The sequence below is a fragment of the Anopheles darlingi genome, chromosome 3, assembly GCF_943734745.1.
Source record: "Anopheles darlingi chromosome 3, idAnoDarlMG_H_01, whole genome shotgun sequence".
NCBI lineage: Eukaryota > Metazoa > Arthropoda > Insecta > Diptera > Culicidae > Anopheles > Anopheles darlingi.
Genome location: NC_064875.1, coordinates 17,350,750 through 17,373,964, shown reverse-complemented (window position 1 = coordinate 17,373,964; position 23,215 = coordinate 17,350,750). Strand labels below are relative to the sequence as shown.

Below are 23,215 nucleotides of genomic sequence, written 5' to 3'. Positions count from 1 at the left end.
GAGATGCTAGCGGCGGCGGCGGTGGTGTATGCCACACACTATTCGTTATGCTGAGTGGTTGTCACACATGTGCTCTCTTTCTCTGCCTCTCTCTTCATACCGTTCCGATGCCCTTGGTGCATAGATTCTTCGGGAACGGAATATTGTTGATCATATATTAATACTAACACGCAGCCGATTAAGTAGCGTATCCTGAACTGCGCCTGGACTTCGCTATCCAGTTTGTGGATCTGAGTGGAGAAATTTATGGTCGCAACACTGCTGCGCTGGCCATTTGTCATACGATTATTAAATTTGGCAAACATTCCTCACGATCACGGGGACCCCTTTCCGGGGACTTGCTTGGGCGCAAGCCAAAGGAACAGAGAAAGAGAGAGAGGGAGAGAGGGAAATCGAGAGACAGAAAGGGTTTTTGACATTTTTATTCGATTTCGCACTCCAGGCGGCATGCCCAAGCTAGGAAGAAAACAAAAACCACCGGAGCCACCGGAGCACCGGACGACGTGTGGACCGCATTTTACACACACACACACACACACGCTGTGTATCAAACCCAATCTTACCACGGAACAGTGGAGCGAGTCCCCTAATTTTCGAGTATGTTAATGCGACAACAATCCCATAACATACCATTATTCATGATCGTCCATTCGGTTCGGTCGGTCGCTCGGTTTCAGTTTCAGCACGAGCCACTCCAACCCCCTCCCCACCGGGGGTAAGACCCGGAGGCGATCGTTAAGATAGCATTAATCATATCAGGACGACCTTCTCGTTCCTTCTTCGCTTTCGTTCTGGGAAACAGATTTATCATTTCGTAAGGTAAACTCTGTCCTCTCTCTCTCTCTTTCTCTCTCTCTATCGTTCCCTCTGGTATCTCTTCCTTTATGGCAGGTTGCTTGCAATTTAGCGGGGGATGATGCATTCACGAGTGTGATGCATTTGGTGCACGTCACATCATTGCATCACTTGTCGAGACGCCCGGGCCTCGATCATCATGTGCGGTCTATAGTAGGTTCCGGGTGGTTTTTTTTTTACGATCCATTGTCGGTCGGTCGGACGCAGCGAGATATGCGCTTTGGTGTCCCCTTTTTTCCCCGAGGAAGCGGAGGGTGATCATCCCTTTGTCGGTCCGCCATTAAAGTGGCAATGGACATAACCCATTGGAGTGTACGCGTGCTTGATGGCGTTTGGCGCGGGGCACCCCAGTTTAGGGTTTAGGGGTGTGGAGGATTAGTATTGGTGGAGCGGGTTGTCCCACCTCCCTGTTGCACCATTCAACTATTAGAACGATACGATTCTTATGTGAGGCCTCGTGGTAAATAGCTCGTTCTATTAGGTGTTCGCTTTACGAGCTGCACGCGTGCGGTAGCGTGCCACTTTACGGTTGCTGAATGTTGAATGTTATTAGCACTGGCACGTTTTGATGCTTCGGTCATCCCCCGGAGGGACTGAAGGTGGTGCTCGATAAAAGGGGGAGCGGGCAAAGGGTAGCTAACATGCACGATAGTTCTTTTATTATTTAAACGGTCAGCCGCTCCATGAGCCGGACCATGGGAATAGATTCCTTGGCCTCCTTGGATTCAAAATCGAGGTTATGTAGCGGTTGACTAGACAGGATACATTCCGCTGTCCTTTTTTTTTTTTAAGGTGAACAAGAGTGTAAATCTTTTACAATTGTTTCAACAACCGATGAGTCCCCTAGCGGGTTAAATGATAACCCTGAAAGTGATAACGGACAAGGGCTCTGTCACGGAACTGACCCAAGTTCCCAAAGTGGACCATCGAGCTTTATGATAATCGCCGTGAGCATCGCAATTACACTGCCCTGGCTATTACCGATACTCACGCCATCGACCGGCCCGGGCCCGGGAACATGCAATACCGATGTTCGTTGGCGGGCTTGCTAAAAAGGGACATTAAATATGGCAGCTAACTAGCTGCTTGACCTAGTATTTCATGACCCTTCAAAAGTGGAACAACAATGGAACCCAGCGGACAACGTCGCCTCTACTCCTGGCTTCGGTGGCGCACGTGGAAGAACATCTTTCGGGATTACTTCGAGGCCAGCTCGTGCCATGGAATGCGGTATATTGTGGAACCGGGGCTATCCCTTCTGGAACGGTAAGAAATAATGTGTTACATTTAAAGTGTGTATACTCTAATCTTCTCGTATACCTTGATCCTAGCACATCCTGGTCCATGATGGTGACACTATCCCTGTGCTGCTGCATCTCCGGCATCATCTACACACATCTGCGCTGGCAGGAGAAACCGCTGATCGTGAGCTTCTCGTCGCGAACGATCAAAGTATGGCAGATACCGTTCCCGGCGATAACGATCTGCCCTCAGACACGCATCGCGGCGGACATTTTCAATGTGACGGAAGTGTATCACCGCCAGCGCCGTAACCGTTCCCTGGTAACCGAGACCGAGTGGAACCAGTTGCGTGCCCTATCGCATGTCTGCTCGACCGTTATGCGACCGAAGGATGACTACTATGGAGGGGCGGCAGAGGAGCGACCACCAGGACCAGAGCCAGGGGGCGAGCACCGTCGGAAGCAGCCCCATCGAGAGCCGGTGGTACCGGTGCTGGTGAACATGTCGATACCGCAGACGGAACTTTTGAACACCTGTATGTGGAGCTTCAACTTTCGGCCCTGCCAGACGCTGTGGGCCAGGAAGGTGACGGAGAATGGTATCTGCTATAGCTTCAACATGCTGTCCCACGATGAGCTGTTCTCGGCTGATCAGGCATTTCGCGAGCGGGACCTCAATCCGGGTGAGCATTCGCATCCCTTCAAGACATTGCGAGCGTCACAGCTCCGGAGCAGCGGTTGGACGATGGAGAACGGCTATACGGCCGAGGAGGATCTGCTGTCCTACCCGCGGCGGACCGCTAGCGGCGGGTTCAAGGGTGGTACGATTGCGTTGCTCAAGACCGACATCGACGACCGGGAGTACGTTTGTTCGGTGAGTTTAGATTTGGAGTGTGGTGAATGAGTGTCCAATGTAATGCGTTCAATCTACCTACAGGGTGCCCAGCAGGGCTATCGGGTAACGATTCATCCACCGGATGAGTTTCCACGGCTCACCGAGTACCATATCCGGGTGCCACCGATGCAGGCCGTCTCGATCATTGTGAAGCCACGGATGTTGACGACCCAGAAGAGTCTACGTCGGTATCCTGTTGAGAAGTAAGCAGAGCAGTCTAAGCTCTGAGAGCTAAGTTTGAAACTTTCATTTTCTGTCTCCTCGCCCGCAGACGACAGTGTTACTTCGCTGGCGAACGGAACTTGCGCTACTTTAGGGTGTACAACGAGCAGAACTGTGAGTTCGAGTGTCTCACCAACTTTACGCTACGGACGTGCGGTTGCGTGACGTTCGCGATGCCCCGTACCAACACGACACCGGTTTGTGGTGCTGAGGATGTGCGGTGCTATCGGAATGCCGCGACCAAGATGATGGAACTCGGTGCGGTGATGATGGGCACGGAAGGCCACGAGTTGTGTGAATGTTTGCCGGCCTGTACGACGATCAAGTACGATGTCGAGATCTCGAACGATTGGCTTAATCTGGAGCAGATGCTTGACTCGATGATACACAAGGATCCGGACCGGGAAAAGTATGTGCGTTGTCGAACCTAGGACCAAGACCTAGACTAATCTCACGCTCTTCCTATTCCTTGCAGACTCGAACCGATGCTACTGTACGCGTACTTCAAGGATAACAAATTCCTCTACACGAAGCGCGTCGCTTACACCACGTTCAACGGAGAGCTGGCCAGTTTCGGTGGAATACTGGCGCTGCTGGCCGGGATGAGCCTGACAAGTCTGGCCGAGATGGTGTACTTTCTGGTCGTGCGGCCATTCTGTCAGTGGTTGCGTTCGCAGTATGGTCCGGTTGGTACCAGCAACACCAGTGCAGCGCCTTCACACGAGAACCATCTCGCGAGCACCCGTAGCCACCGGGTGTATCCTGTACGTCCTTGGATCCCATAGTTCCCCATCGGGTACTCTGCCTAACCTCCCCGCCTAACGAGCGTCAGATCGCACGTGAGCTGCAGCCATCAGTCAATCCGTCCGTCCATCGTATTCACTTTTCATTCTGCATTTTTGTCGATCAACTCGCGAGAGGGTCGATCAGTAACGAGCGCCAGGTCCGTTACAGTCCGTAATGAATTTTAATGATGTTTGCTGATCCAACGAGCCAACGGCGCCACTGCAGCAGTGCAGGAGAAGCAGTCTCGCAACGTAATCTCTGAGGGTGGTGGTTGTCTGAGCCCTGCTTGATGGAGTTGACAAATGGCATTGGCGAACAGGCGGCGGCATAAACTCTCCAAGGCTCGACAGGCTGCTTAATATAATGCTAATTGGTTGCAAACGCGCGTTCTCACCCTACCATGGGGTGCTCGTTCATTGAGAAAGTGATCCATGGCGGGTGTTAAACTAAATAAAGCTTAAACTTGTAACTGTATTAATTGTTTTGCCTAGGGAAACGATAATATTTGTATTCCACTGCATGCACTTCAACGGAAGGAACGTGAATCGAAGAAACGTGAACGTAATTGCGCGTGCCATTTCACCAGCTGGTTCACCTTGACCTTGATCGTAAATCGCGCCGGAAACATTGTTAGAACTCGTGCCAAAAATGCGCTTTTCTTTCTCTCCTCCCGTGCTCATCTTATGCCAGTGGAATGTAAACACATTCCAGCACACGGGAGGATCAGCTGTTGATCGGTTACCGGTTGAACCGTGATGCAGCGGTTGCGGTAATCCCATCACCTCCTGGATGTGCTGTACCAGAGGGGGGCATTCGAATCGAAGAATTATGAAAACAACCCGCAGTAGCAGCAGCAGCAGCAGCAGAAGCACGCGCACATCACCGAGAGTCATAAAGTCCAGAGGGGTTCGGGTTTTGGCGTTGGCTTTTCTAATCGGAAATGTAAATAAGGGTGAGCGGGTTGTTGTTCGGTGCGTCACGCGGTTTTGATCACACCCGGGGAGTGTACGGGAGCCCTGGTGCCCTGGGTGAAAATGGTTCGGTTCATTTTATGGCCGCCACTGGTGTCATAAATTATCGTGAGAACGATCAAGCTAACCGTGAGGTGTAGAGCACATTGCCGTGGCACAATTTTGGGGGGACGGCAAGACGTTCTTCAAGAGGATACGCCGGTTTGCAAATGGAAAGCGATTTCACGGGGCCCAGGTTTTGGAGTAGCAGGATTTGACGAAGTTATTAATTCACTCAGCAAGTAAAACGCTATGCGAATCGGAGTCGCGGGGGATCGAGCAGGAGTCCGAGCGCTATTTCGGAGTTTATCCAGCTCGTTAAGCGTGTGAATAACTTGATCGCGGGGAAGCTTTTATAGCTTTGGTCATGCCTATGGGCACACATCCGAGCTCTGCGTGCTCCCGCTCTACTACATTCTGTATGCTGAATATTAAGCACATTTTTCGGCCTTGTTACTATTTTATAGCGAGCAGTCGCTTGAATTTCGCATGAACCTTTTTTTTCACTGTTATGTTATGTCCCGCTAGTGTCCGTGAGATAACATGAGGCGTACCTTCGTTGTTCATAGATTTCCATAACTCGCATTCGAGTTCAGTGCTTCGAGCGTCTGTTACTGATAGAACGCATGAAGGATCGCCGTTTGCATCGAAGATCCATCATCTGCCTAAATTGTGCCCTTAAATGTTGGCCCCCTTTTTCGCAATCGAATGGCACACGTGCTATGAATTCACCATCACATCAACTTTCGAAAATGTTAATCCTCGAACTCGATCCGGAAACCACCGGAGCAATCCTGTACAAATAGGCTGGCGTTTATGGAAAGAGCGTTTTTATACCCTTCCGAGACCGGATCATACGAGCTCGTAAATTTCTGGTTTAATGTTAGCGTCTATGAGGGTAAGAGAACGATCTCCACGACCTGAAGCCACCGATGCCCAACATTTGCCATTGACAGCGTTCCTTTTTCATCATTTTTCCAACCAGAAATGGAGATTCGTCGTTCGGTGGTTTGTCCGGCTCGATATTCAAATGGACTGCATAATTATGCAAACAGCACTGGAAATGGTATAAGCTGACAGCGATTGGTTTCGCATTCTTATACACCTATCAAGTGTATGCTGTTCTGAAAGATGATTCGCGGGATCGTTATAGTTTTTGGGGGTTTTAGCGGAAACGGATGGCTCGCTTTGCTGAGATAAAACGATTCACTCCTTGCGATGGTAGGCAGGTGGGTTGCATGTTGAAAAAAGAAATTAATTTGCTCGAACCATACATTGGAACCAACAGGAAAAACCCTCCTCGCAGTTGAAAACCGATGCTAGAGATTAAAGAATTCAATCGTCCCCATAGATAGCTATCGTGCGTTCGATTGTAATCGCAGACGCGTTGGCCACACTCGACGCTGGCAGACGCGGCAAACGTGAAATAATCCCCTCGATTAGCATCCGCGACGTTGACAGATTTACGTGTGATGCACCAGTCAGTTAACAGTGTGTGTGTGTGTGTGTGGTAGGTGAAATGATGATACCATCTGCTGCACGGATCAGATATTTCAATCCACACTCTCGTAGACCCCACCGGTTATCGAAGGGGCCGATCTGCTAGTGGAAGCTATGGTGAACGACGTTTCGACGACCGAGGGATCATTCGTTTACACACACACAAAAAGGATAACAACACCCACCGTAATCAGGTGATAAATCTGCTCTCATATCTGATAGACAAAGTGCCAGGGTGCCATCTCTATGTCTGCGCGGGGAACCAATCGACCAAGATGCGATCTCGATTTTAATTGCCTTTTCTATGGGACTAATGAGCGACCGTTTTTTTGGTGACCGGGGCGCAACATAAAAGTATTGGCCTAGACAAGAGGCGTCCGTAAAGCCGCCGTGCGTGGTGTCCGCTAAATTGAATCGATTTTGCTTGCTGCGTGCTGCGTGTGTTTCCCTCCCGCTGTTGCCGATCCGATCCAAAAATTCGATAAAGTCCCCATGGCTGAATCCATGACATTTTGCCGTGGACACCCGTGCTCAGTGTGAACTGTGGAGCAAAACTTCGTTTTACGATCGAGATCCTGTTGTTGTTTTTTTTTTGTTTTGACAAGAACGGGGCGACAGCTCCGTTGGCCGGTTCACTGGCTTTGACTGGTCTTTTTTTTGCGTTTTACGATGGATTTTAATGGATCTTCTCGTTCGTTATAGGTCAGGCTTTTTCGTTTCCGAACGCGATTCGGGAATCTTATCGAAATGAAGCTCATCAGCTAGCAGCGGTACAGTATTGGGCATAGGTGCGGTCGCTTTGAGCTTTCCATATCAAATTACCGAAAGCCGCCATTTCGCCCACGTCCAGATGTGATGGCGCTAGGGGAATTGATACCTGATGAGCCGCTGCAACTTTGGCATCCTACCCACTTCCTCGATTTTTGTTTCGTTCAAAATGTTTCTCCTCACGTCTAATCGCGGCGAGGGATCGCGAGGTGTTTCACGAGGCCCCCCCAGTCCCGAACAGCAGGCCACGAGAATGCGAATGCGTTAGGAGGATTAGGAATAATTTTCAATTTAAATTCAATTTAATTTGTCACATCCCTTGGCCTCGCAATCGCTACACACACGCACACGTCACATCGATTAGTCTAATGGCTAATTGTTTCCATCATATCACGCTTCCGCCGTTCGCGCTGTGTCGTGTAACTGCGAGGGCACTCGAGCGGATGAATTACGATACATTCTTCTCGACATTTCGGACCAGTGGGGCATACTAGCTGACGCTGATGGCGTACCGGACCGGAGCGGACTACCATGTGCTTCAATGCAAAGTGACATTACGAGGGCAACTGGCTGGAGGGACGGTAGCTGCGCACTGATTCGAAGCTAATCCTAAATTATGACACAAATCCCTTTGTTTATGATAGTCGCACAAAGAGCAGGTACAGAGGCGCCAGAGAGGGGCAACTAGAGGAGGACTCCGGTAAGTGTCTCCGGGCACTTACTTACGATTCCTAGACATGGTTCCCGACATGGTTTGTGTACGTACTGCGCCAATCGGTTCGTACTTACGTGGTGTGAGGGTGCAAAAGAAAAGTTGATCAGGTTTTTGTGGCTGGCTGCTGGCGATGAAGTGAAATGTACGCAGCTTTAAGCTGGATAGAGTGCTGGATTATAAACTAAGAATAAGATGTGAGAATGCGAGAATGCGGTGGGATCAACTGCAAGATGAAGTCATCTTTTACAACTCAATTCCCTTCCTATCGATCTGAAACATTAATAAATGCTGGAGACGGTTTACCTTTGAGTTATGGATGTTATTAGTCAGTCCGATCCGATTCTTAAACCCCACGGACCTTTCCTGTCCGACTCCACCAAACTGGCGCTCAATCAAAAACGGAATCGACCATCATAAATTAAAACTATTTGGACAGAGTGATCAACCTGGGGACAGAATCAGTTTCACGGTCAACATATAAATCACCCGGAGACGGCCGTAAGCTGGTGGAATTAAGGGATCTCATCTGGCGGGACCCGGACACGATCAGCAATCGCTTGCTGGGAAATCACAAATCTTCAGCAGCAGCCCTTGATGACAGTTTCTTCCGACGCGCGCGCCTCCCAGCAAATTAAGCCGCATGCCGACGGCGTGCCCAGAATTTTTGATCGTTCGAAGGGACGCACGGTGTCGAGGTCATTATCATGACAAACACCCGCATGCATTAATGTGGTCGATGCATTTTGGAGGGGGAGTGGAAACGCCGCGCTACCTTTTCCACGCATGTTCCGGTGACAAAAATTTATGAATTCCAATTATGCCATCAATCGTTGGTTGTGAAGTCGAGCATTTATGTTTAGAATGACGGTTTAGTTTAGTTTACCAAGTTTGGGTTAGTAATTTTTGTGTTTATTAGACAAAGCATTTTTTAAAAATGATTTTGGTGTTGTTCTTATTTTATGTTATTTCGATTATTAGCAAAAAGTTAGTTGTTCGCCATATAAACGAATAAATGTCGCTCTATATTTGACAAGATTGGCCACCATTCTTTCCGTTCTGGGAACCTCGTGAGTCAGTCCTAACGAAGAAGTCTGAAAAGGAGTCCGTGCCCTGGACTATATTGTTGAGTAGAAAAAATAGAAATAGGAAAAAACCCAAATACATTAATATTATCAACCTCTGACGTGGACGGTCCAGTAATCGACACATTCGTCAGTAGGAAACTTCTGGAGTTTGTTCTGTTGATTCTGATAGCTGTTAATTTTGTGTTCGGAACCTAATCAGCTTTTCCAGAACAACGAATGGCGCCATGAGTCGCTACTTTTTGCGATAGTAGCTATAACTAGTTTTGCTGGTACACTAGGTTCGAAGGAAAGAGTAAATGTACATTGATAGCGTTGGGTGTGTGTGAAGCTTTTTATGGTGAGACCTCGACCAAGCGTTTGGTCGGCTAGTTCGAGTTGATTCAGTCCCACAGAACGTGGCGATCTCGAAGGATGTGCAGAGTGCTGGAAACAGAAATGTAGTTTGTGGTTAGATGTGGTGTGTGTCTTGTGCTGACGGGTATGAACATATCGAGAGAAACGTAAGTTGAGCTAACTAGAACTTCTAAACTAATAGCTAATGTACATGTTTGTTTGTCCAGTTATTTCGTGATAGGAACAAACACTTTTCAACCAAATCAAAACTACACGGTGCTGGTCAGTAAGATCCAGAACAAAAGTACCAATAGAATGCTGTAGCTACGCAAAAAACGAAGCGACTCTGATGGCCCTCTCTTGCTAAATTTCACGGAAACAGTGACTGTGCAGCCAAATACAAATGAGATGATGGCCTTCAAACCGAGGTTGAAATTGTATCTCGCATAGTCTTCACAACATGCAGATTGTGAATGATATTATTCAGATACCAAGATACATAACAAACGGAAATTGCTCTATGATAATGGATTTATTGTGAGACTGCAAAGTGTCAACACACAAATAGAGCGAATATCGTAGATCCTCGCTGCCAGGCTTGATACAACTCATAAAACCCATCTGCACACCAGGCGACAAGCTAAAGATCCGTTTGATTGTGGCCGATACCGATTTAAAGCATGCTCTGATTCCAACTACGATGTGACAGGGCATTGTCAGTTTTTACAGTAGAGAATTCCAAACCAAATATTCCCTCTTTCCGGCAAAGAGAACATACTACATAAAACCAACATCAAATGGCAAAGAATTGATTTCGAATACATTTGAGACGAGGTGAATCGACTTATTGAGCGTATTTAAAACGATTACAACCAAGGAGCTCATCAGTTTATTGTGAGTAATTCAATCATTTTAAGGAAGATACATAAATTAATTTTTATTTTTAATTTTATTTTTGAATGATAGGTATACGAAGCTGATTACGAGATACAACGTCATAGCAAATGCCATCATAACTCCGATGAGCAAACTACAACCTCTGTCTGGGTATACAACTTACAACAAACTTGTTTAAGTTACCATTGCTTACAACAAACTGGTTTAACGAAATATTAATGTGAATCCTTCTGGTTTATCGTTGCAGCATCAAATTGAATCATATGGCGAGGTTGATGGTCACAGCAACATACTCTACTGGTAAAACAGGCAATATCTTATCACATCGTAGTTAGAACTTGATTGTTTCATGGGGCAAAGCTGGCTTTAAATCAGCATCGACCACTATCACACGGAACTTTAGCTTGTCCCCTGGTATGCAGATGGGTTTGTTGAGTTGTATCAAGCCTGAAAAGGACGAGATACGATATTGACTACATTCTTTTGTGAAAAATTTATAGTCTCACAATCCATCATTTGTGATGGAGTAACTTTCGTGTGTTATGTTACTTGGTATCTGAATAATATCATTCACAATCCGCATGTTGTGAAGACTACGCGAGACGCAACTTTAAACTGGTTTTGAAGGGTATCATCTTGTTTATATCTGGCTGTACAATCACTGTTTGCGTGAGATTTAGCAAGGAACGACCATCAGAGTCCTTTGCGATATTCGTAGCTTCAACATACGATTGCTAGTTTTGTTCTGGATGTTACTGATTACCATCGCGTAGTATCGATTTGATCGAATAGTGTTAGGTATCATGATGCATAGGCTGTAGGAGCACAATTTTACGCTAAGCCCAAGTTTCTCTCGTTATGTTGATGCACAACAGCACAAGGCACACACTACACTTAATCGTCAAAAAACATTTCTGTTTCACGCTCTCCATACATCCTTCGAGATCGCCACGTTCTGTAGGATTATAGTTTTTCTTTAATACACTTTCTGTGAGAATAACTGTATTCACTATAATTTCTTCTGAAATTAACTTTAATCATTACTGCAAAATGTAACATTAAACAACGCGTTCTGCTGTTTTGGAGAAGCTGATTGGCTCGCCAACACATCGGGTGTTTCATTTATCAAAATAAAACCTACAAGTTTGTAATGAAGAATGTGTTGTTGATTATACCGTGGACTGGCTGTAGATAAACTGAGTTTTGGGCGATGAGTCATCGTAAGCGGTAGTCGCAGCGCAACCGAAGAACGCTAATCATCGTGGCGAGCATATTACGCACTCTTCAACAACTGCAGAACACGTGGCCGATAAATGTTTTCAGATTGAACGCCAGTCGCTACGACAAATGAATGCATCGTGTAATTCTGATGGTCGGCAGCAGGCATGCGCAAGTGGTTTTCTACGTATAATTTCTTTCTAAATATCATTTTCCCAGACCGAACTTATGCCTAGAAACCCAAAAAATATGTTTCTTCTAAAATCGCGTGTGGTTTACCCCTGGTGTTATGCAATCCGCATTCAACATCTAGCGACAAAAAAACAGCAGCAGCATATTTTTTATCCGCTCCCGTTTGGTACCTCGCGTTGGTACCTCGCTCGACCTTTTGTACCTCGCTTTTGTACCTCGCTCTCTCTTTTGGTCTTTTGGTCGAAAAAAATCGCCCGTCAAAGAAAGGGGTAGAAGGCGTACTCTTGGCCGTCGGTTGTGCCTTAACCCTTGGTAAGGTATTTGAGAGAGTGTTATTGGTGGCTTGTTTAGTGTTGCCAGTGCTGGCCACAACGGAACTCGCTGGAGCCGGTGTGCTATTGAGTCGCGATGCGCCCTTCTGGAGTGTTCCATTCGTCTTTGGAAGCGTATTCGATGCTGAACCGCCGCTGAACATGGCCGACAGGTTGGCTACCGCTGGAGCGACACCGGCAGAGGTGACTCTCTCGGGCCGACCCGCCTGAGGGCTAGTGACGGTGGCGATGCTCTTGGTTGATTCGTTTGCCATGGACTTGGGAGAACTTGGAGCCTTGGGCAAGATGGTCACCGTTGTTGGAGAAACCGTTTTCTTCCACGGCGACGGGTTCACAATCGGTTCGTTGGCTTCCGGTAACTTGGGAGTACTAGGGACAATTGGGCTAGTAGTCGCTGGGACAGCTTTTTTCCATGGTGTCGGACTTATATTGACTACCGCAGTGTTTCCGTTTTGAACCGGTGGCATCACCACCGTCACAGCCTTTGTCGCAGACTTCGGAGTGTCTACAGTTTTATTTGTCGATGTGTTCGGTGATGGAGGTTTCTTACCGAGTACAGGACTTGCTTGTTTAGGATGAGGGACCGTAGCAGCAGTAGCAGCTGTAGTAATAACTCCCCGTTCCTTATCAATCGCGTCGACAAGTGTCTTCAGTGGATTTTCCACCTTTGGAGTATCGGCTGGTTTGATGGTGGGTTCTGCTGCACCGTTCAGCTTAAGCTGTATCTCACTGCGCGTTGCTTCGATCGATCGTTCAATTTCCTCGTTCTTCGTGCAGTCACCGTCGTCGATGTCCTGTTTCTTGATCTTGCGCTTCAGCGTATTGCGCAGCTCTGCCTGCAGTGCATCTTTTATCCCATCGATCCCCTGCTCATCTGTCGACGATCCCGTAACAATAATTATTGTTTTTACTTAGATTAGTTTTTACTTAGAGTTTTAGATTAGCACGATCATCAGGAAAATGTCTTGCGAAAATTCCTCACCAAAGTGGCGATTCTGTAGAAAGAAATGATAACGTGGTAGTGCGCCTCCATCGAGACAACATCACACAATCAAAGCATCTCGAATCAGAACAAGAATAGGCCTCGATTCCTTTTCGCATTCATGTTTGGAAAATCTCTGGATTTGTTTAAAATAAATGCTTGGTCACGACTTGCGATAGGCCGCCCCTTGCTCGCGTCGTACTGATCGCTCCAGCAAGGAAATCCAATTCTCTGCTGCTGAAGATCGACACAAAAATCGATAGCAAAATATGTAAGTTTTACTGTGAAACGTTACGGTACTTTGGCTATCGCAATATTTGAAGCTAATACGTTGTGATGAACGATTAGTGGCTGGCATCGCGCGAATGCTGCTCTCTTTCAGCGATCCTCACCATGTACCGTTGGCGATGGTTTAACGCTGTGCACGTCCTCCCAGACCGGCCCTACCGAGCTCAGGACGGAACAATATTTTTAGACTAAACACACGCCGCGAGTGAGAGAAACCAAAGCCCCGAGCCAAGCGATGCTTGACCAACTCAAGCGACATCGCCGCTGGTGGTGAAGAACCACAAGCGAACAATGTGTATGTGTGTTGGTTATCACAGTTCAAGCACATCGCTGGCAGCAGGTGGACACAGGTGGGTTCTCGTCTACCAAGGTCTATCGCCGAAAGATAAGCGAAGAGAACCCACTACCTAGTGAGGTGAAGAAGCACCTCCCCTCAAGGTGTGAATGACGCAAGCGCAATCCAACCCCGCGTCCGGGTGTCGCTGAGTGTGTTGGAATGTGTCGAAAACATATTCGCCGAGACGCTATGTCTTGTGGTGATATTCGTTTTGTATGTAAATCTCGTCTCATCTTCTGCACCATCCGACCCCGGGTCTTCCTCCCCATCCTGCAGCTTCTCGATCGGTAATTCTTCTTTTTGATGACGCTAGGAGTTTGGAAGAACCGTGGATGACGCGTGGTTTCTCATTTTTCGGAAGATTTATCGAACAGTTATAGACCATTTGGCTTACTTTTGGGGGAATGAATGAAGCTGCAGGATGAATGCAAAGCCCGAGTCGAGTGACAGCAGCGGCCACACGTGCGCCTTTCTTCGTTTGGTGATGATTTTTTTTATTTTGTCACAAGAGCTAGTGAAGTCATTACCAACTATTTTAAAGGTTAAAGAAATACGCACACTTTAAAAGTTAAACTTCAATAAAACTCCGTAAAATTTGTTACAAAAGAAAAGGGATAAACAAAGGGATAACATATATGAGAGAAAGAACTTCTTTATTGGAGTTTATGAATCATTTGATCGCATCTACTCATTCATTGAAACATGAATAGTAGCCATCGACCAACGTACAAGATGAGGCTGTTGATGAACATTGCTCGTCGGTTTTGTAGTCAGCGAAAATTTTTGTGTAAAATAGAGGTAAAATGAAGCCTATCAATCTCGTTTTCAGCGGAAACTCTCTTCAGCAACTCATTTTCTCTCACCCTCCTGCAGCCCGATACTTACCCCTTGGATGCATCGCTCCGAAACAAACCGAAATGCAGTTCGCCAGCCGATTACGAGATCCTTCCGGCCATGTCCCCGAAAGTGTTCCGCGAAACGGAGCACGAACAGGTATGGCGACCGGGCAAGACCGGGTTGTGCTGCTGAATCCCGATGCTCATTGATTAATCTCACGCAGCAACTCGGTCCAATCCACGTGACCGGCAATCCGGCGAAAGGGTTTCCCTACAAAAATCCCGAGTACTTCTCGTATCACAACTACTCGTACTACGACATTGGCCGAGCGATCGGATGTGCTTATCGGCTGCAACCCAGTGCGCTATCGAAGGGAGATAAACCGTTCCGCGTGCCATGGAAACAGGATGCCGATGATCCGGAGCAACCTCCGGAGGATCCATCGATCGTAATGAGCTGCAGCCGATGCGAGGACGACACGCCGGGGGAAGTGACAAAGCCATGAAGGGGTTTTTGCGGTAGGTGAAGGTCTTGGCGCGGAGCGTTGCGTAAAAGAGGTCATCGAGAGGTTCTGCAGCGCTGAGACCGCACCGTTCGTGGCAATTTGCGGTTTATTAATCAATCAAATTAATATGTCAACAGCAAATATGATCTGTTGGTAGGTCCAAGGCCTCTGTGGCCGTTAGCTGTTGTTCTGGTCAGTAATGGACCCGGCCTCGGTCGACTGGCCGGCCGCCTTCTTGAGGCTCCTATTGTTTCATCCAAATTAGACACATTGAACATCTTGCACGGGTCTTGGCAGGTGCACGAGAGGCCCTGGGAAACTGGCCTGGTGACCAGCGTGCCATGAAAACTATCCTTTGTCCACCACGGCGGTACCCGATCGTATCGTAACCATATGCTTCCGGCCCCGGATTGCGAGAGGTTGGGAATTTGCATGATGTACGCGCCTTAGTGACCAGCGGGCGAGCGGATCTAAAGCTAAAGACAAATATTGGACACCTCCCGGGGGGGTGTTTATGGATGTTTTAGGGGAAAAGTGAAACTTCCTTCGCCGTCACCAGATCCACTGTAATTAGCTAGTACCGAAGTCTGTTTGTTGTACCATTTCCTCCACCCTCTCAGATCTCGCCACCTCGCCACTATTGGGTTTAAGTGTATAACGTTCGGTTAGCTGTTCCATTCTTTACAGGTGACAAGTGCCTGGAGTCGGTCCGGCGTGCTGGACAATACCCGTCGATTCAGACATGCATATCGTAGAAGGCGCTGTGTTGTATTTGAAGTATGACTCAAATGTCATACTTCACCGAATGGAGCATGACAAATGGAGGGGTTGCAACACGTTTGTTTCAAGAAACCTTAATACCTTAAAGTACCTCATACACGCTCATTTCATTCATCCTACTTGGTGTAGAAAAAGAAAAGAAGCAAAACAAGGAAAAGGCACTAACGATCAATATGTTGGCTGACAACCGAAATCTGAAGATAAAATGATAGCATAAAGAGGCGTAGATCGCAAACGACTCCAAGTATGAGCTTAGCATACGTTTGAAGTACTGTATTCCTATTCAAAGAACTGTAATTATGAGATCTTATCGATCAATTTTAAATTATTTGTAACATCAACTAGTGCAACTCATTCGTTTGATGCCCTCGCAAAAGTCCAGGACAAAGGATCACTTTACTTCAGCGAAAAGCACCATTTAATGAGCGCTGCTAATCAATCTAAATTTCTCATTCAATTACTGTCCGATGGGTATGCTAACGGGTATGTTGGCAATCAAGAAACATATCTTCTGTCGGAGCGAAATTACTGCGAAAACACCGATCGACCGATCCCGTGCCCATCAACGCTTTTCACTTTCCATCGCCTACAACACAGCTAGGAATGCACTTTCACACGTACGCATGCTATAGGGAGGCGTCCTGTGAGTGGGTGGTTGTGGCTGATAAGAGCAGCCCCTACTATGCTGCTATCAGGCACCGAAAGGTGTATGGTAAAATGCGACACCCTCTTCTCCTTCCCTTTATGCTCTCTCACCGATGGTACCATTTTGTAGCGTTTATGCTGTCGCTTCCCGGGTAAAACGTTCAACATTACGGCTCCTATACCACACTGTGACATCATGCTCAAGATCAGACGAAGAAGAAGCAGGGGTTGGAAGGCTGCAGTACATTCGCCTGTGATTTGCTTGTCAATTCGTCTCGTTGTGCTTCGTTCGGAGGCATTCCGATGCCGGGGCCCGTAACATCTGCCGTCTAACAATTGATGCACCTATTATTGTTTTCGTTGTGCGAGCCAACGCCCCGCCAGTTTGCTTTTGCTGTGACCTACCTTCAAACACCCACACTACACTGCACCCCCTCTGGTTCCCCTCACTTCACCTCTTCCTCCTTCCAACTGCTAGAGACATTGACAAAACGAAATATAATAAAGTCGCGACACGATTTGTTGAATTATGTTTGAACAAAAAACGCTCCAAACGTTTCCCTCACCCCCCTTCCACCCACCACCCACCACCCACTCATTCCTGCCTAGTGACGAGCTCGATGCGTGTCGGTGTCTTGAAACCGGGCATTGTTTTCCCCTTGGCGGTGCCCCTTCGCGTTGTGAGACGTTATCTTCCAAGACGTGCACCACCAACACAACCGGCACACAGTGGCCGCCGGCTGGCTGGCTGGCTGGCTGGCTGGCTGGCTGGCTCGGCGCATATGTGTACTCTCCGCATGTACGCTCCGTGGTGTAGCAGCTCTCGCGGGCTCTCCCTAATCAACCTATGTTTGTGTGTGCGCGCGCTCGCGGGCATTGTTTGAGTCATTGTCGCGGTGATCGCGACGTTCTCGGCGTTGTGGTGGGAGATCGGTCTTTTTGGGTGGGTGGGAAAAAAGCTGCCAGCACCTGGCCGGGAAAAGCCATTCCTCGATTAGCCACGGTACGGAGCGGACGGTACGGAACGGAGCAGCGATCAGTCTTATCAGTCCCAAGGGTAACGCACCTTGCCGTTGATCGGTGACTGTGAAAGTGACTTGTACGCATCGTTAGGCCAGAAACGCACCACGCTAACGCAGTCGGAGCATCTGCATCTGCGCACGATGTGTAAAGTCGTAAAGTGCGGTGCAAGTAATAATGTGCAGTTTGATGTGCTCGATGAATGATGAGTTTGGGTGAATGATTAACGTGTAACATCAGCATCATGCACGCGTCACTGAGTTTATTGGCCAATGCTCTCAATTAGAGGACGGGGGCTGGCAGCAGACGCACTCAAAGTGATTTCCCTTTAGGTCTGTGCGATAGTGTGTGTGTGTGTGTGTGTGCCAAAGACCAAGTGAAGTTGTCCGAAACCCGTTGAAGGAATGATCGATCGATCGACGGAGGTGCGTTCGGGATTGATTGTTTGTTGTTGTATCGACGAGCGGTGAAGTGAAGACCTCTCAGACCCACTCAGGCGCAGCAGAGCGGTTAAGAATATGGTGAAACCGGCGGCTAGGATAGTGATCAAGTTTCTAGAATTAGTAAGTTTGCAAGCATGGATGGCCGGTGACGTGGGTCGCGAAACTCAATTCCATAATTTTCCTCTATTCCGTTTCCCTTTGGCTGCCGCTTTTTCGCCGCTTCGGCAGTTAGGTTGTGTGGCGTGCGTTATTACAAAGATCATCACCGATCATGAGTCACGGCGAGTGTTTGTGCGAAATCAGAAGCTATCGCGGTAAGTTCACATGCATCGCATGTTGGTCGTTTGTTGGCATAATTAACCTGGCGGTGGCCGGAGTGGCCATGGTGGCGGCGTTTGTCTCCAACTCTCTCGCTGCCGTTCATTTGGTGCAATTTGCATCGTTTAACGAGCGACACGGGAGGGGGGAAGGCCTAGAAACCAGAAGCTATTTCTCACTTCGACGACTAGATCGTCACCAAGGACGCTTCAAATCGGTTGCTGTGTGTGTGTGTGTGTGTGTGTGTGTGTGTGTCTGTTGTGCTTGGTTGACTTGAAACAATTACAAACTGTTTCCGCTTTCAAGATGAGTTTTTCTGGAATGTAATAATGAAGCATTTAACTGTGGATCTCTATCTTTCGGTCGTTGGTTGTGTTATTAAGTTGCTCGAGAAAGTGACGTTCAGTAGTCGCTGGTTCTGTTTTTTTGTTTTGTTAAAAGAAAATACAAAGCAGCCAGATTACCTTAATTTTTTTCTATGCTATTTAAACATGAATAGTACTAGAAGCAAAAAATATTGTTGGATTTGATGTGTTATTTATACATGGGTTCAACTGGATATTTTGACATCATAAAAATCAATCGAAACATTGATCCTCTCTCGAATAGATATAGCCCATGCTAATACAAAAAGATAATCGAATTTTTGTATAGCAATAAAACAATCGGATCTGGATGATGTTGCTTTATTTAACAAAATTCCTTCAATTCAAATAATGTCCTGTCCTGTTATCCTTAAGCACCAATAATATATTCTGCAACTCCAATAACTATAGAGAGAAGCCCATTTTGTCTACTACTTTCTCTTCCTTTGAGCTTCTATTTTATTGTATAGGAGAATTGGATTATCTTTGAAATATCTGCAAGGACATACTGTGAAGTGCTTTGAATCCTTTTATACATATACAGATAACTTTAGACCTCCGAGGCTTATTCTTATACACGGTTTCTCTTTCCTCGATGGTCTCTTGTGCCAACGATATGATTAAATGCACGAGTATAATAAGAATTATTTTTATATCGGATCTGTATATCTAATCTAATCGAAATTTAACAGTAAGAAATTTAAATAGCTTGTTTATAACACTTGCATAACCTTTCCTATACATTAGCTCAGCAGGAATCAACACAATAGACATCTCATATCTTGCCTATCGTCTCTCTTCCTCACAGCGAATGGAGCCTGATACACAACATAACCTGGAGCAGCGGGGGAAATGCATTTACGAACATCGTCTACGGTGGCTACACGATAGTCATCGCACTGATGTTAATTACAAGGTCAGCAACTCCCAGAACCTGGCGCCCACCTGGGTTAGACTAAAAGGGGCAGAATGTTTGTGTGTGTGTGTCTGCGTGTATTTGTCTCTTCGTTTTCTTCTACTATTGCCATTTGGTTGTCATGGATTGTTTGGTGTTGGTTTCCGCTTCCTTGTAGTAGCCTCTAGCCTCCTTTCCCTACTACCCCCTTTTTATCGAACCCTCTCTCTTTAGGCGTTTTTTTGCTTCTGTGTTCGGCGACCAAATCAAATGAATCAGTGGAAGGTGGGAACTTGCGTTAAGCTCTTTAAGCTCGACTTCTCCTCGACTCCGGCTGCTAGTGCAACGGTCGGAAGTTGAACATTTTCTCATAAATACCTTTGCTTTGTTGTTGTTGTTCGAGTCTAGCGGCTTTGTCTAGCGAGTCGTCAAAGGCGTTTGATGGGAGAGATGACCTTCATCCCCCTGGCACATGCGTGCTGGTACACACTGGCTGCCGTTTCCACTGGCCAGCGTTTTTTTTTGCACGTCGCCTCTAACGCCATCGAACTGTGAAGTTCTGTCGGAGACTGATCCGACCAAGGAACCGACTCGACCGAGGTCGTACAGTCGCTAGTGCGGTGCACTGTACGGTGACATATCTAGCCGGGGGCGAGGCGAGGTGGCCAGGCAGGTGGCGATAGACGATAGGGTTGCAACTTGCGCAAGACGCACTTCAACTACACGCGGTACACAATGGAGACCCCTTCTTTCGATGATGTGTGGCGTGGCCATGCTTTTAGCATAATTCGCCTGCCTTGGCGGAACAATGGTGCGGCTTGTGCTGCAGGTCGGTCGGTAACGGCCGACGATGTGATATCATAAAGCATGAGCTCATACGGTTCCGTCGTAGGGGGAGGTTTGTCGCCAGAAATGACACTTCCCTCTGCTCTGCAAACATGCTGTCGGTCTAACGTGTCCTAATCTCAATGTCGTTTCAGATGCGTCGACGCAAAGACACGTCCGAATCTGTTCGAGAAGATCGTACTATCGCTGGGGACACTATTGTTTTTTGCTGCAGGTAAGTCCGCGTTGGGGGGAAAGGAGAGGGCGGGACGGTGCACGTATTGACACTTGACATTCCGGCAGGTGGGTTGGTGTTCGCCTCGATAGATCAGGTCCATCCAGATCTGCACGATAACGCCATCATACTCGGTTGCCTCTCGTTTCTGGTGGCAATACTGTTCGTTATCGATCTGGCCGATCCGCTGGCACGCATGACGGCTCACATGACGCAGACGGATACGTCGAGCCTCACCCGGGGCACCGATGTGACCGATCGACCGACGATCAAGAAGGACGTCGCGACCGACACCGAGCAGGCACCGATTTTCGTCGTCTCTAAGGCGGACACTAGCAATCAGCGAACGCCGCCTCCACAGGCGAACCATCATCCGGCGCATCACGCACCGCACGGTCGACCATCGGTAGTCGAGGAGTATCGGGATGAGCGGGCGCGGGATCTTAACCGTAGTGCCGAATCCATCGTCGAACGGAAGGTTTATCCCTCGGCTCAGGTACCGGTGTTTGCGCATGTCCGGGCACCGGAGGAAAGTCGTCGGATAGCGGGTAAGGAGATCCAGTATCTCCCGCGGACCACGGACTATCGGGATCGGCGAGCCTATCGTGATGCTGGACCAGGGCACACGATCTCCTCCAATCGCCGTTCTACGGCACATCATCATCAGCATCAGCCAGCCAGCCAGGCGGGGCCAGGGTATCACGATAATGATTCCTTCGTCGAGGATATACTCCCTTCACGGCGCAGTACCTACGTACCGGCGGATAAGTACGATCAGGAGGCGATGCAAATGAGTGCGGCCACCGGGCATCCGGGCATGCGATCCCGGCCACCACCACCCACCAAACCGATGAGCATCATTCGGACGAACCTTAGCCGATCGAATCAGAATTCCCCGACGGATTCGAACTGTAGTGCGGGGTGTCGCTGTTCGCAGCGTAGCACCAGCACGCGAAGGAACGAGGACGGACCGGGCGACGAGTTCGACAGTCCGATACGGCCCGGGTTTGTGGCGAACGCCGCCAAAAAGTGGGACGATCGGGCACGGAGTAAAAGCCAACCCATTATCGGACTTAACACGATGGTGTAGACAGAGCACGAGTTCGTGCGGTGGATGCTGCGTTGGTTGGTGGAGTTCATGAGTTTCAGTTCTTTCAAGTATTGTCTTTAAGTTTTACCATTAAGCTGACCGACCCGAACTGGTTGTTGGGCGACCAGAATAAACGATTAGCTAGATTACGCATTCAGGATTCCGAAAAACAGGCTACCATCGCTGGCAGACAAATTTATTTGATTGGAAAATGGTGCCATCTCTCGCCTCGAATGAGAGATTCTGGTAAGTGGCTTTGCTCTAGGTGACATGGAAGGCTGCTGCAGCTGCTTTGCTATGCAAGTATGCTTTGCTAAGGATGTAACAAAACCCGACAACGGATGAAGCGCCGCGGGAGTCTGAACAGGTAACAAATTTGAACAACTAACAATTTAGCGAACGGAGCAACAATCCAAACGGGGGGGGGTAGATATTCTAACAGGTTCGAAGCGCAGCTATGACTTGGTCTAAGGCTTTGCACTCTATAACATCCCTAACGGAGGGATACGTTTAACGTCTACTGTAAGCACAGCACGATGATGAATTGTTAATGGATGCAGCAGGTTGCAGGTAGCTGTTTGGAACGGTGCTGGAGGGCGTTCGACGTAACAGTAGCCTGAAACGATCAAATTAATGGCTAGTAATTGCTCCTCTCGTGTGCGACTAGAGTGACTTACTCCATAGGTTGGTACTTGAAGGGATACTCGTTGACAGGTCGATCCAACAGTCTTCTCCGTCATATTCCATATGTACTCTACGAATAGGAAAATGGATTTAATTTCTCTCCAAGACGAACATTCTTTACATCTTTTTCAACCCGCTTACCTTTCAATGTGACCTCATGGAACAATGGAGGTTTCTTTAAACAAAAAGCCTACCAACAACGAGGAGCACAATACCGTCTTAAGCTTGGTGGCCAGTAACAGTTCTTGGAGTAGGTTGTACCGGTGGGGACACAGCAGTAGTCCCTTGGCGGTGGAATCTGCACAATTTGTGGCCTCGGTTGGCAGACGAGCGTGGTGCAGACTTCCTTCGGCTCAACGATCATACGCGGACGGCAGACTACTCTCGGGTCCGGAACGATGCGTCGACAGTAAACGATTCGTGGTTCCGCCACAGTCCGCCGCCTGTAGATGACGCACGGATCGCAGATGGTTCTCGGGCGATAGATGAGCTTCGGTACAACGATTGCTTTGGTGTGCGGCACTACGCATTGATCGTACACCACGCGTCGACAGTGGATTACCTTCTTCTGGGCAACTAGCCGCGGCGGTTGTTGGACGGTTACGAAACGTGGACCACATCGTTGCAGGGGATAGATGGTGGGACACTGGGGCATACAGTTTAGGTAGTGGGCACTGCGTATGGTTGGACCACACCAGGATGGACCACACCTGGATGGACTATAAGGTACGTACGGCCTGCATTGACCATAACGACCGTAAGCACTGCAAGGAATATAAGGACCACAAGGGCTGCAGGAACCCCAAGGATTGTAAGGAGTGCAAGTACCGCAGGGACTGCAATACGTGCTAGGATACTTCGTGCGTATGAAAAATGATAAAAAAGAAAGAGAAAATGAACAGAAAATCAATGACCTC

General features: G+C 48.0%; 2 protein-coding genes and 2 long non-coding RNA genes across 4 annotated transcripts; 3 read left to right on the top strand and 1 right to left on the bottom strand.

Annotated features, from left to right (window-relative positions):
- The first annotated feature begins 1,981 nt into the window (after window positions 1–1,981).
- On the top strand, window positions 1,982–5,546 carry LOC125953635 (pickpocket protein 28-like). The gene is made up of 6 exons (XM_049683317.1): window positions 1,982–2,121; window positions 2,187–2,970; window positions 3,034–3,194; window positions 3,263–3,622; window positions 3,689–3,977; window positions 5,538–5,546. The coding sequence occupies exons 1-6, from the start codon at window positions 1,982–1,984 to the stop codon at window positions 5,544–5,546; spliced, it is 1,743 nt and encodes a 580-aa protein (XP_049539274.1).
- Window positions 5,547–9,451: 3,905 nt separating this feature from the next.
- LOC125953536 (uncharacterized) lies at window positions 9,452–11,459 on the top strand. Its single transcript, XR_007468962.1, has 4 exons — window positions 9,452–9,577; window positions 9,638–10,304; window positions 10,377–10,457; window positions 10,555–11,459. It is a non-coding gene; the product is annotated as an uncharacterized LOC125953536 (long non-coding RNA).
- Window positions 11,460–17,448: 5,989 nt separating this feature from the next.
- On the top strand, window positions 17,449–21,816 carry LOC125953455 (uncharacterized). The gene is made up of 5 exons (XM_049683061.1): window positions 17,449–18,006; window positions 18,115–18,200; window positions 19,378–19,485; window positions 20,445–20,524; window positions 20,593–21,816. Exons 1-5 carry the CDS (start codon window positions 17,962–17,964, stop codon window positions 21,612–21,614), a joined length of 1,341 nt encoding a protein of 446 aa, XP_049539018.1. The 5' UTR covers window positions 17,449–17,961; the 3' UTR covers window positions 21,615–21,816.
- Window position 21,817: 1 nt separating this feature from the next.
- On the bottom strand, window positions 21,818–22,492 carry LOC125953538 (uncharacterized). The gene is made up of 3 exons (XR_007468964.1): window positions 22,440–22,492; window positions 22,292–22,368; window positions 21,818–22,230 (listed from the first exon to the last, which is right to left on the bottom strand). It is a non-coding gene; the product is annotated as an uncharacterized LOC125953538 (long non-coding RNA).
- Between the last annotated feature and the right edge of the window lie 723 nt (window positions 22,493–23,215).